Source organism: Mandrillus leucophaeus, unplaced genomic scaffold (assembly GCF_000951045.1).
Source record: "Mandrillus leucophaeus isolate KB7577 unplaced genomic scaffold, Mleu.le_1.0 Scaffold434, whole genome shotgun sequence".
In the NCBI taxonomy this organism is placed as follows: domain Eukaryota; kingdom Metazoa; phylum Chordata; class Mammalia; order Primates; family Cercopithecidae; genus Mandrillus; species Mandrillus leucophaeus.
Window position 1 is genome coordinate 1,269,900 of NW_012104632.1, and position 14,046 is coordinate 1,283,945.

The 14,046-nt window shown below is 40.6% G+C and overlaps 1 protein-coding gene across 1 annotated transcript in view; it reads right to left on the reverse strand.

Annotated features, from left to right (window-relative positions):
• The window catches only part of TM9SF2 (transmembrane 9 superfamily member 2), a 72,462-nt gene extending 58,665 nt beyond the window's left edge, over window positions 1–13,797 (reverse strand). Inside the window, exon 1 of the mRNA XM_011993795.1 lies at window positions 13,316–13,797. Coding sequence (XP_011849185.1) covers window positions 13,316–13,486 — 171 coding nt within the window. The 5' untranslated portion in view covers window positions 13,487–13,797. The remainder of the gene's footprint in view (window positions 1–13,315) is intronic.
• Window positions 13,798–14,046: the final 249 nt, after the last annotated feature.

Below are 14,046 nucleotides of genomic sequence, written 5' to 3' on the forward strand. Positions count from 1 at the left end.
TAAATATTACCCCCCTTCTTTTGATTTTTTTCTCCAACCACTTAAAAATGTAAAAACAATTATTAGCCTGAAGGCCCTACAAAAACAAGCAGTAAGCTGGATTAGAATTCTAGTACATCCTTCAGCACTGTTTTCCAGGTATTTTTCAATATTATTTGAATTCAAATCTCAGAGGGTCCGACACAAGGCATAAAGTTTGAAAGCCTGAGGCCATGTGAAAAATTTTAGGACATTGTCTCAGGGCATATAAATTTAGGGTAAATGTTTCTCCCATCTCTACCCAATTGATGAAGTAATACAAATTTTTGCTTAGCTTATGATGTCCTCTCTGAAGTTTCATGAGACAACTTTTGGCTCTAAGAATCTAAGATTGAGGGAAAACATTATTCTCCTTTTCTGCATTCTCTCCTATCTCCTTAGAGTCTTAATCTTCTGAATCACCTATCTCCTTGATCATGCCAGCTGCTCTTCTCAGGACCTTGCCCTATTCTCATATCTTTCTTAAAAGGCATGTCATGGAGAATCATAGTAGAGTTTAAGATTTATATGTTAAAGTTTCATGTAAGTATAGAGTAACATTGTTACTTTCATTAGCCTTTCTACCCAGAAGCTAAAATTCTTCAAGGACAGTTCTTTATTTCCTTCTTATATTCTAAACTGATAGCTTGGAGCTCATCATCTCAAAAACATGGTAACTGTTTCTCTTCAGATACACTTTCTCAATTTGTCCATGACCAAATTAATTTACTTTTTGCTGTCTCATAATAACTTGAAGAGAGCTTCTGAAAATATATTTCCATTAGCTTTACATTATGCTACATATGGAGATTTGTACCACTGGCAAATTAAAACATTTCATGTGCATTCTCTTTTCTAAATTTAAAACCCAAATTAGCCTCAAGCACCAGTCCTGGAAATCTCCACTGTCAGCACTCCCCATGGATTTCTCTCTCACTCCACCTCACTCAGCCCTTAAGCCAACTCACGCCACATTTCCTTTAAATTTCATTTTAACCTTTAAAAAACAATCTTGCCAAAACTTTAGAAATCAAATTCATTGGTTCCTTCTAAAACTACAGCAAATCTTCCAGTAAGTCTAGAAACCAGGAAAACTTCTTTTCCAGAAATCATGTTAATCTTCTGTTTATGTAACTTGGTGTCTTTTAAACCAATTACTATCACTCTTACTCCATTTTAGTACATAGCCCAAGGGGGGTTTTCAAACCCTTTCCTCCCTTATTTTCTTATCTGCATTTATTAGTTTTTAATCCACCTACGTTTGGCATTTCATCTAATATCTAATACCCATTAAATTTACCTTATCTGTCAACCCTTCCTGATCTCATGAAGCAGCTTCCAATTCTCCTTCTTAGACAGAATGTATCATCAGAATGCTGGGTTCACTTCAAATCCTAGGTCTACTCTTACCAAGCGCTTCTGAATATAGGAACTGAATGATGTAATAATAAAACAGAAAATAGTACACACAGAAGGTCGTCCATAATTGCCACGTAATAACTATAACAAATAATAAACATAGCAGCTGTAATCTATTATCTTAAAGAAACTGGCCATTCCTGAGTCTGAATAAAGGTTTATTAGTATAAGGGTTTCTGTGAAAGGCTCTTCCTTCCTCTCGTCTCCCATTCATCCAAGTAGTGCAAGTAGGCTATTCCAGTGTTTTTCAAGAACACTAAGACAGACAGCCTTCTGAACCTTGTTAATGCCTATTCATTATTCTTGTCTTCTTCACTAGTCTAGGGAAAAGGAAGATAATAATTGCCATGCACAATTCTGATAGTAGCCTTAAGAATTAGGGATTCCTTGCTTCTTTAACATGAGGAAACAAGTTAAAAAGCTGGACTGCAGAAACAAAGTAGGTAAACTCAACTGCTGCTACCATAACTTTTTTTTTTCTGTTGCCTTTATTCCTTTACATTTCTTCCTTCTTATCTCTTCTGACACTTTTCCACACTACTTTTTAAAGAAAGTCTATCATAGATATCAACACTAAATTATGGACCTATTTTTGATGTTCAGCAAAGTAATCAAACACAGCTTGAATATTCAGTTCATCTTGGCGTTCATAGCACTTTCATTCTTCCTTTTCTAAATTGTGAGAATCTGAAATTTTAAGAATTATCATCTCACACACGCTGAGGAATGTGAAGTCAATTAAAATTAAAGTCAACCGTAACACAGAACATAGAAGAGAGCCATTTACAATAAATTTGTAAATATGCTACATTTGCAATAACTCTAAATATCAACTCTTGCAGCAAGACAAAGAAATTTCAAAAGTATCATAAGAATGAGAACCTCCTAATATAGCAGTGGAGCAAATGTTAAAAATTGGAAGAAAGGAAATGAGACTGCCGGGAGTTTATATGGTTTAAGAAAGGGCTTCAAGCTGAACCATGTGAAAGTACGCCACAGATGTCATGACATTCACCCCTATAAAACATAAATACACAGATAAGACAAGTATGAAAAAATGTAAACAACTTGATTCTAGGTGGTCTAGGTGAGTAAAAGGCGATCATTACATTACTCTTTCAACTTTTTTGAATTTCGAAAATTGTCACAATTAAAAGCTGGAAAAAGGGCTTTAAAGTTGAGAGTAGACCTTAGTCTCACTGTAAAGCAACAGAAGCCAAATGAAAACAGTAAGAAATAAAGATAAAAAAGTAAAATTTAGGGTGGAAAAATGTTCCAGGAACAGGAACAATTATCTCAGAAGAAGCCAATTTATTAAATAGGAAAAAATAGTAGAATTTGCAATATACTTGAAAACCAAAGAACATGCACAACAACAGATCCTGAAGACCATGAAAAACTCAATCAGCCAACACATGTATTTAATGCCCACAAAGTCCTATACGAGACATTTTGGATGATAAAATAATACAAGTTCATGAACACTTGCCTTCAAAGAATTTATAATCCAGATGGAAACACAAGGCATGTGATAAGTTTGAGTATCTGTCCTTGTCTACATCTTATGTCAAATTGTATTCTCCAAAGTTGAAGGTGGAGTTTGCTGGGAGGTGACTAGATCATGAGGGTGGATTCCTAATGAATGGTTTAGCACCATCCCTCTTGGTGTTATCCTCCTGATAACGAGTTATTGTGAGATCTGGTTGTTTGTAAAGTGTGGCACCATCCCCCATCTCTTGCTCACTGTAACCATATGACACGCCCACTCCTGCCTCCTCATCTGCCTTGAGTAAAAGCTCCCTGAGGCCTCCCCAGAAGCAGAGAGATGTCGGTGCATGCTTGTATAGCCTGCAGAATCCTGAGCCAATTAAACCTCTTTTCTTTATAAATTACCCAGTCTCAGTATTTTTTTATAGCAATGCAAGAATGGCCTAATAAAGAAACTGGTGCCAAAGATGGGGTGTTGTTATAAAGATACCTGAAAATGTGGAACTGGTTTTGGAACTGGGAAACAGGCAGAGTTTGGAGGGCTCAAAAGAAGATAGAAAGATGAGGCAAAGTTTGGAACTTCTTAGAGACTGTTTAAATGGTTGTGACCAAAATGTTGACAGTGATATGGACAGTAAAGTCAGGCTGCTGAGGTCTGAGATGAAAATGAGGAACTTACTGGGAACTTGAGCAAAGGTCACACGTGTTACCTCTTAGCAAAGGGCTTGACTGCATTCTATTCATGCTCGAGGGATCTGGGGAACTCTGCACTAAAGAGTGACAACCTAGTATATCTGGTAGAAGAAATTTTTATGCAGCAAAGTGTTCAACAGGTAACCCGGCTGCTTCTAACAGCCTACCTTAGCTGAAGGGTCAAATAAATGATTTAAAGCTGGAATTTATATTTAAACAGGAAGCAGAGCATAAACATTCAAAAAATTTGCAGCCTAACCATGTGGCAAAGAAAAAAAAAAAGTTTTTTTTCTGGAGAGAAATTCAAGTAGGCTGTGGAGCAACCATGTGCTAGAGATACCTGCATAACTAAAAGGGGGCCAAGGGCTAATATCCAAGACTACAGGGAAAAGGCTTCAAAGGTATTTCAGAGACCTTTGCAGCAGCCCCTCCCAAAACAGGCCCAGAGGCCCAGGAACACTGAATGGGTTCATAGTCAGACCCAGGGCCCCACTGCCCTGTGCAGCCTTGGGATCCCAGCATCCAGGTCACTCCAGCTCCAGCCATGGCTCAAAGAGTCCGAGGTACAGCTCGGGCTGCCATTTACAGAATACAAGCCGTAAGTCCTGGGGGCTTCCATGTGCTGTTAAGCCTGCGGGCACACAGAGTTCAAGAGTGAAGAATGCTTGGCAGCCTCTGCCTAGATTTCAGAGGATGAGAAAACCTGGGTGCCCAGGCAGAAGCCTGCTGCAGGGATGGAGCCCCCACAAAGCACCTTTAGTAGGGCAGTGTGCAGGGAAATGTGGTGTTGGAGCCCCATTCAGAGTCCCTGCCAGGGTACTCCCTAGCGGAGCTGTGAGAAGGGGGACATTGTCCTCCAGACTCCAGAATAGTAGATTCACTGGCAGCTTACACTCTGTGCCTGGAAAAGCTACAGGCACTCAAAAACCTGTGAGGGCAGCTGTGGGGGTTGAACCCTACAAAACTACAATGGTGGAGCTGCCCAAGGCCTGGGAATATTTACCCAATGCCTATACCTGCTTTGTGTCTTGGAAGTAAGTAACTTGTTTTTGCTTTTTTATTTTACAGGCTCATAGGTAGAAGGGACTTTCCTTGTCTCAAATTAGACTTGGGCTTGGGACTTTTGAATTAATGATGGAGTGAGTTACGATTTTGGGGGACTATTAGGAAGGCATGATTGTATTTTGCAATATAAGAAGGGCATGAGATTTGAGCATTTTTCCCCACTCAAATCTTATGTCAAATTGTAATCCCTAATGCTGGAGGTAGGGCCTGGTGGGAGGTGACTAGATCATGGGGGTAGACTTCTAATGAATGGATTAGCACCATTCCCTTGGTGCTGTCCTCGTGATGGCGAGTGAGTTCTTGTGAGATCTGCTTGCAAAGTGTGGCTTCTTGTCCAACAAAACACTCTCTTCCACTCCTGCTTTGACCATGTGACATGCCTGCTCCTGCTTCACCTTCTGCCATGAGTAAAAACTTCCTGAGCCTCCCCTTAGAAGCCGAGGGATGTCCATGCCATGCTTCTACAGCCTGCAGAACTGTGGGCCAATTAAACCTCTTTTCTTTATAAATTACCCAGTCTCAGGTATTTCTTTATAGCAACACAAGAACAGCCTAGTACAGCATATATTTTTTTAAAAAGTGACAGAGCTTATTTATATGTTCTTGGAGTAGCTACTGAATCTCTGTGTGGGGTGTGTGTGTGTATGTGTGTGTGTGTTTTGTTTGTTTGCCTTTTTAAACAGTGTCTCTCTCTGTCACCCAAGCTGGAGCGCAGTGGCACAATCATGGCTCACTGCAGCTGCCTAGACCTCCTGGGTTCATGTAATCCTCCTGTGGGTGGCAAGCCACCCAGGTGCCCAGGCAAAAAAAGACTAAGGGCATGAGCTGTTCCAGTATAATAAAATACATAAAATAACAAGAGTTCTACTAGATATAGATCATACATATGATTATATATGAATATCATTAATCATTAGTTTGTAGCAATTACTCTTTATTCCAATATTACAATAATCCTCGCTCTACAATCATAACCTAGGAAAAGCCAGGCCATACAGAGACAGGAGCTGAAGTGACATAGTTTAAAGTGACCACAAGACAAGAGTGAGAGCCTTCTGTTATGCCCAGGCAGGGCCACCAGAGGGCTCCTTGGTCTAGCGGTAACACCAGTGTCTGGGAAGACGCGGTTACCAAGCAGACTGTGGTCTAGCGGAAGCGTCAGTGCCAAGGAAAAACACCCACTACTTAGCACACCGGAAAAGGGAGTCCCTTTTTTCCCCGGGGGAGTTTAGAGAAGACTCTACTCCTCCACCTCTTGTGGAGGGCCTGACATCAGACAGGCCCACCCACAGTTATCCAGAGGCCTAACTATCTCCCTGTGACGCTGTGCTTCAGTGGTCACACTCCTAGTCTGCTTTCATGTTCCATACTGTACACCTGGCTCTGCCTTCTAGATAGCAGTAGCAAAATTAGTGAAAGTACTAAAAACCTCTGATATGAAGAAATAATGGCATAGGCTGTGTCCTCTCTCTCTCTGTCTCTCCGCCTCAGCTGCCAAACAGGGAAGGGCCCCCTGTCCAGTGGACACGTGACTTGCGTGACCTTGTCAATCATTGGAGATGACTCACACTCCTTACCCTACCCCTTTTGCCTTGTTTCTGATAGAACAGCGCAGCCACGAATTCGGGGCCACTACTGGTCTCTGTGTCTTGGTGGTAGTGGTCCTCCGGGCCCAGCTGTCTTTTATCTTTTTGTCTTTTGTTTTAATTTCTACAACCTCTCGTCTCCGCACACGGGGAGAAAAACCCACCAACCCTGTGGGGCTGGTCCCTACATCCTCCCACCTCAGCCTCCCAAGTTGCTGGGACTACAGATTCATGCCACCACGCCTGGCTAATTTTTGTATTTTTAGTTGAGATGGGTTTCATCATGCCCAGGTTGGTCTTGAACTCCTAGGCTCAAGCAATCTGCCCACCATGGCCTCCCAAAGCATTGGGATTACAGGTGAGAAGCACTGCACCTGGCTGACTTTGTTTCCTTATTGTGAAAATAGCATGAGCTATATGAGGGCAATATCTGATTTATTTAAGGTCATTTTCCACTCCAAGCAGCTTTATTCACCATCCAAAACAGTTAAGTCCATCTCCTCCCAGAAATTTGCCTTAAATAGAGACAGACAACTCTAGATTATCACTGATGGGACTAGAAAGAGCTTCAAGGGTTACTTGCTTCACATTCACACTTTCAAACTGTCCCCACCTAGGTTATTTCAAGCATGCAAAGTTTTGACAACATGAAACATTTTAAGGAAGTTGCAGAATCCTAAGTCACTTAGAGAAAGCAAGACTGATTACAATCCTGCACTAAGAAATTTTTTATGGAAGTGGTTTTATTTAGAATTCTAGAGTCTTCCTTTTTAAATTTCTCTCCCAAATGTACAATTTTATTTCTAGTCCTAATCTGCCGATTCCACACCTGATCACAGCTGTGGTCACAACTAGAGTCTATTTATTTCTTTTAACAAGGTACATGGGCCACGCCACAGGACTATACTTTTTCCCATTTCCTGGTTCCTTTGTTTCTGCTTTTATTCTACCTTATTCTGCTATCATCACATCTGTCCCACCCCACACCTACAACTGGATTTTCAAGGAAGAAAGAAATCTCAGTGAAGAAATGTGACTGTACAAGGATTATGGCAAATGACAAGTCACAAAAGGATTTGAGATATGGAAGCCATAAAAAAGGAAATCTATGGAAGCCTCAACTCCTTAACATTAGAGAAGTCCACAGTGGCACATTCCTGAAGAAGAGAAGTCTAATTCAGACACAATAAAAGTCTCAAGGGCAATGCTGGGACTCACAAATGCTTGTTTATGAGCTCTGAGTTATCCGACCAGCAATGCCCAGAAATTGATCTCCTAGATAATTACCTGGGTTCCTTCCCCAAAGCCCTGAAAAATAAAATTTCAATTTTAGACTGTATCAACAAAAGAAGTAAATACAAAACCTGACTACTTAAAAATTACATAGACACGTCAAGGCTGCAATGAACTATGACTGCACCATTGCAGTCTAGCCTGGGCAACAGAGCAAGACCCTGTTTCTAAAAAATAAAATAAAATGAAAATTACATGTAATAGATATAGAGTGTTTTCTGGAACTGTCAAAGTCCAGAGTGATAAGGGGTCAGGGATCCCCAGGGGAGAGGCAAAGAAGAAGAGTGCTCAGAGTAGAAGGCTGTGGCCAAGAGCCTAGGCTTTGGACTCAGTCTTGGGTTTGTTTGCATCCTGGCTTTACTACTTACTAGTTTTGTATACTAGAGACAGCTACTAAATCTTACTGAGCTTCTGTTTCCTCATCTAAATATCAAAGGGATGTTATGAAGTTTAGCTAAGGCATATACAAAACACACAAAACATAGTAAACAGGTTTGAAAAGTGAGAAGAAGAGCAAAAAAAGAAAAAATTCACAAATTTCCTCCAAAACCTTTCATAGATAGTTAATTTTAATGAAAACAGAATGAAACTGTTGGACACATGTAAACCAGCTACAATTAACTACAAAACTTACTGAGAGACCATGGTGACAGAAAACTACAGGCGAGAATAGGGAAGTAAGGGTTTGGGCAGCTGGGCTCTAAGGTTGACAGTGCACAGACCAATCTCTGTAGTGCTGATGTGTGTCTGTGTGTTTGTGTTGGGGGTGTGAGGTGTGGAACGTATGTCTGTGATTTGTTTCAGATATTCCAGTTCACACCTTTGGAAGTTCAAGTTTACACCCACCTTGGTGAGGGGCCACAGGCAGAAAGACACAATTTTATTCATAGACTTCTGTTGCTTTCTTCATTCTAATTCTCAGATTGACTATAACAAACAATCACAGTCTTAAAATAATTTTACTTAAAAATTTAATTTCTGAAAGGCAAACTTTCTCAGTGTCACATACCTTTTCAGAGGAAGAAGAAATAATTGTTGGAATGTGTATTTACCATAGTCAAAGTAAGTCCTCCCAGTGCCAGATTTCAGATTTGAAACAGCAACACCCAAACACTAATGAGTTCCCAGAAGCTAAGAATCAATGCTCTTATTCCAGAGAAAACTATGAGAACGTGAAACTAAATATCGATAAATATTTATCACAATACCAATAAATACACATACTAATTACTATTTTTTTCTTTAAATACTTCAAAATCTTCAAACTACTTCTATGGTAAAATTAAAACAGGTACATATATATTTATTCTGTGCCTGTTCAGATCAACATTCGGACTATTTTCTTAAATTTGACTCATTCCAATATTTATACACGACTGCTCCCAGAATACAATTGCAACTTATAAAATGCTTCTAAAAATAACTACCAAGAAAGGAAAGTATGACTGAGTAATTTTCTTTTTTATTAAAAAGTTGTTAAACTAATTCATTTAAACATTGTTTTTAACCACTAGGGGGTATGATTGGTCATTTTTCCTTACAGCAAAGGAAAAAAAATCTTAATCTTTCATCTGAGAACATAATCTATCCATCAAACAGTAAAAAAGTGGCAGAATTAAAGTTTTGGAGAATACTATTTTTAGTTCTTAGGTGTGAATTCTGGTTGACAATCCAATAATTACTTGAAAGTTAAAAGCAGCAAAGGTGAACTGCTCACTATCTTCACCTCTTAGCCATCAGAATGCCTCTCGGCACACTAAGATTTGATCTAAAGCTAAAAAGCACAAAGCTAACTGAAATAGCCAAAACTTTTACAAACTAAATTAGAACTGCGTATCTTACCCTGGAAGATCTATTCACTTATAATCAGGCCTTTATTCTACTTATTTCAGTCATATAGTGTCCCTTGATGTGAAGAAAGTAAAGAGAATTCTACAGGAAAGGAATAGCATAGCTCAATCTTTTATTACTATGGTTTCAAAACCTAACAAAATAAGGCAAATAAATGAAAAATATTAAAAGACACAGAAACTTCAATAGCAATGAAAGTAAAGCATTTAAAAAGTGTACAGGCTGGGTGTGGTGGCTCATGCCTGTAATCCCAGCACTTTGGGAGACTGAGGTGGACGAATTACCTGAGAGCTCAGGAGTTCGAGACTAGCCTGGCCAACGCAGTGAAACTCCATCTCTACTAAAAATACAAAAACTAGCCAGGCATAAGGGGTGGCAGGCGCCTGTAATCCCAGTTACTCAGGGGGCTGAGGCAGGAGAATTGCTCGAACTCAGGAGATGGAGGTTGCAGTGAGCCAAGATCGCGCCATTGCACTCTGGCCTGGGTGATAAGAGCGAAACTCCACCTCAAAAAAAAAAAAAAAAAGTCTTAGGGACCATTAAATCGCTATGAAATTGATAAATAAAAATTAAAATAATGCGGCAAGACAAGGTATTATTTAGTTAAAGGCACTGTAAATCAAACCTATCGTTGTTGAAAGAAATCTGGCAATACTACACGGAACTAAAACACTTCTTATCTTTGCCCAGAATTTTATATTTGGGGATATGCAAATAATTACTGCTAAATACACTGTAGCAGAGCTATTTATAATAGAGAAAAACTGGGCCCAATCTAAATGCCCTACAAGTAAGAATGGTTAGGCAAACCATAGACAGTACAGGAACAAAATGAAATAGTATAGGCTATAAAAAGCAGTAAGAATGTGCACCACCTCAATATCCAAATGCATGTGCATGTAAAATAAGTTAAAAAAAGGAGGCCATGAAAACATACAGTATCTATGAAGGCTAAGATAATCAGAAGTTACAGCAACATAAATAGAATTTTATGTTCACTGGACTCCTGTTTCTCTGCTAGTAAATTCAACATAAGATAATTTTTAAAGAGAGAAAATTACTAAATCCTCAGGGTTCTTCTGATTATCTCTCAATTTACATCCTGAGGTAAATGCATGAGACAAACTTTACAGCACATAAAAACACTCTACTACCTAAATTATATATAAGTTGAAGATATATTTGTTTCATCTCTACACTATGACAACAATGACAAATATTGCACTTTTCCTCTAAGAAATGCAAAATACCTTTCAAGGGGAATATGTCATAATCAAATACGATTATCCCTATTTTACAGATGGAAAAACCGTTGGTAACAGCATCAACGACCTGCCGAATTTATCCACCTTCAGATTCACTAACTTAACAGCATCTTCTGGAAAGAATCATTTCCACTTCACGACTCTCATTTCTAATTTTTAAAAGAAGTTCCTTCCACTTTTCTGAATAATATATACAAGACTGTCCTTAACAAATACGAAATGGATGAGAATAAATTATTAATATCCCAATTGAAGTAATACAAATTTCAACTGTTTACTGTTATTTATAGCATCTTCTTTGAAAGGCAAAGAAAAGAAACATTAAAGTTTATTTCAAATTCTCTACACCAGTTAGTCATATCGTAGGAAAAATGCTGAAAGTACACCCTCCTGCTCTTCTAAAAGTTGTTTCCATTGACCAAACGTGAGTGTAGCTGGCGATAAAGATAAAAATCCAAACATTTCAGAAAAATGATCTACTCTGCCTGTTTTATCCCTATACCCATGAAAATTAAAAATCCAAAATGACCCCCAAGATTAACCAATAGACAACTATAATACACAACCTAGCCACTTACCAAAGGACCTGTTGAGAAAACAATCATCTAACTGGCAGACCACCTGTAAGTTTCACTTATTCATTTTCTAAGTCCATCTCAAATGTTACTTCGTCTTCTTTTTTTTTTTTTTTTTTTTGAGACAAAGTCTCGCTCTGTCGCCCAGGCTGGAGTGCAATGACACAATCTCGGCTTACTGCAACCTCTGCCTCCTGAGTTCAAGCGATTCTCCCTGCCTCAGCCTCCCAAGTAGCTGGGATTACAGATGCCCGCCACCACACCCAGCTAATTTTTGTATTCTTAGTAGAGATGGGGTTTCACCATATTGGCCAGACTGGTCTCAAACTCCTGACCTCAGGTAATCCGCCCACCTCGGCCTCCCAAGGAATTACAGGCCTGAGCCACCACGCCTGGCCGTGTCACTTCTCCTATAGAACTTTCCCTAAAGACTCTAGTCCACAGATAGTTTCCTCATTTGTGTTTTAGAACACTTTGGACATCATCCCGTATATCAGATTTCAATAATCTGTTAATCTGTTCATAAACTTATATCCCTTACATGGAGGTTCCTAGAGGGCAGGAAATATATTTTTCATCTTTGAGGCACTAGGAATAGAATATACAACTGCTGTTAAAATTAAAGACCAAATACTAGGCTTTGAAGGTTGGTTACTAAAATATTTAACGGAAAAACCAGTGTACTTGCAAGTCTAGATCTCCCTTCCACTTGGAAGCACAACAGTCTTTCAGTCAGAATCCTCAAAAAGGAGTAAAAGTTTCTTGCACTGCAGAGTATAAACTTAAGTACTGAAACGTCAACTGCTGACTTGGGTAAACCTTAAATATCCTTATATATTTTTTCAGATACAAGGTTTTGCACAGATGTATAAACATGTCATTCAGGACAGCTGACAACCTAAAAAGAAACTACCACATGTTATGAAAAATTTAATAGCTTATCTAATGCCCTAAAATAACCTCAAAATTCACAGCTATAGTAAAGCTAGCAGTAATAAAATAAACACTAGCTTTAAAAAAATCAAACTTAATAAATAAGCCTATTTATAGATTGTAAAAGTTTGTTGAACGATTATTTGAATTGTTAAAATCATTAAAGGCTTCAAAGAGATCCTCATCCCCCAAATGTTAAGTTTTAAATAAACTTAACAAAATAGTTGTGTATGAATACTGTAAAGCCCTACACCATATAACCTAAAAGCAGGTTACTTTACTTACGCCTCTTTTACTAGCAATTAAACTGAAAACCTTGGGTGTGAATGTTGTAAGAGATCAAAGTTTTCAAGACTTGCCCTAGGAAAATACCAGATGCTCCCATCATTTGCCCCTTTTAAATGTTTAAAACCATCTAAGAGAAACTAGTGAGATCTCGTATCTTTTTTTGTGTATTTATATCTTTTACACTTAAAAGTCAGAAATCAAGTGGCTCAACCATTACAGCAATTCTTTATTAATGCAGTTTGTGCGGTTCTGGGTGTTATACTCCACAAATAAGGAACCAACTTCTAATTGTGATGCGAGGTATCAAAGTCCTAGAAAGAACAAGCTCTCCTAACCAACCAGGAGGTTTCCGGAAAATGCAATTCAACAGGAAGCAATGAAGTTAAAAGCTAATGGAAATTGTAACTAGGCTGAGTGTTGCTCACATGCAAAGAGTCGGTCACCCGCTTTCTTAGCGTACATGATACAGGGCTGTGAGCGAACACTCACGCGTGGACCTGCATGCATCCAACTCCAAAGCTCTAAGGCGTGAAGCCCAACTCCAAGGGCGCTCCACACGGTCCCTGTTCCAGGAAAACTGAATACAGCTGCTCGTGCTACTTGGCCCGCAAGACGGGAGGAGAGTCTGAGGCCCACTGAGTCCTCCAAAATCTACCCTTGCAAGGGCTGTTCCAGAGCCCCCCCACCCACAGCCCGGCCGACCCCAAAAGCTTCAGGGGAAACTCGACCCCACCCACTGCTACACCTCCTTCCCTCACTCCCACCCGAGGATCAGCTCCCCCGGATAGGGGCGACTTCCCCTTCCGACAGTGTATCAGGGGGCGCGTCAGGCCTCACCCACCTTGCACTCGTCGCTCTTTTTTTCTTCGTCGCAGAAGTTGACGGGCGCCAGGCCGGGCAGGTAGAAAGCGCCGCTCCGGCGCGGGCCAGGAGCCGCCCCCAGCAGGAGCAGCGACAGCAGCAACAGCCGCGGCCACCGAGGTGGAGACAACACTGGCAGCCTCGCGCTCATGATAGCTGTTTCGGGGAAAGGGCAATCAAGTCTAGGGGGTGAAGAGGGAAGGAGGGGTGGGGAGGCTCGGAGACCACTACAAGGCCGCGGGAGATAAAGGAGGCCAGCCCCGGGACGGCTAGTTCCGGTTGCGCTAGGAGACACCCTGGGTCCCGCAACAGAAACCGAACCGGACCGCGACGGAGCATGCGCATCGCCGTCTGCACATGCTCAGTGAGAACGGTTGCAGGCACCAGTTGTTGTTTCCGGGAGGGAGCGGGGGCGAAATCCACTTTCCGGGTTTTCCGCGCGCCAGCTGGGGTGGTTACCGGGAGAGCTGTTCCGGCGCTCACGTTCCAATTACGAATTACAAATTCCGATCCAGAGCTCCTACGCTTGGGGGCCGTGGAGCGCTCGCCAGCCGCTCCCCGTTTGCTGCTGGGTCTTACGAATTTCTCATATCCATCATACGGTTTCTTTATCACACTGTCCGCGGCACGCCAGTCCCTATGACAGAAAGCACCTGCTGATGGAGACGGAGTTGGTGGCGGAGGGGAAAAGTTCGGGAGACACCTGGTTGG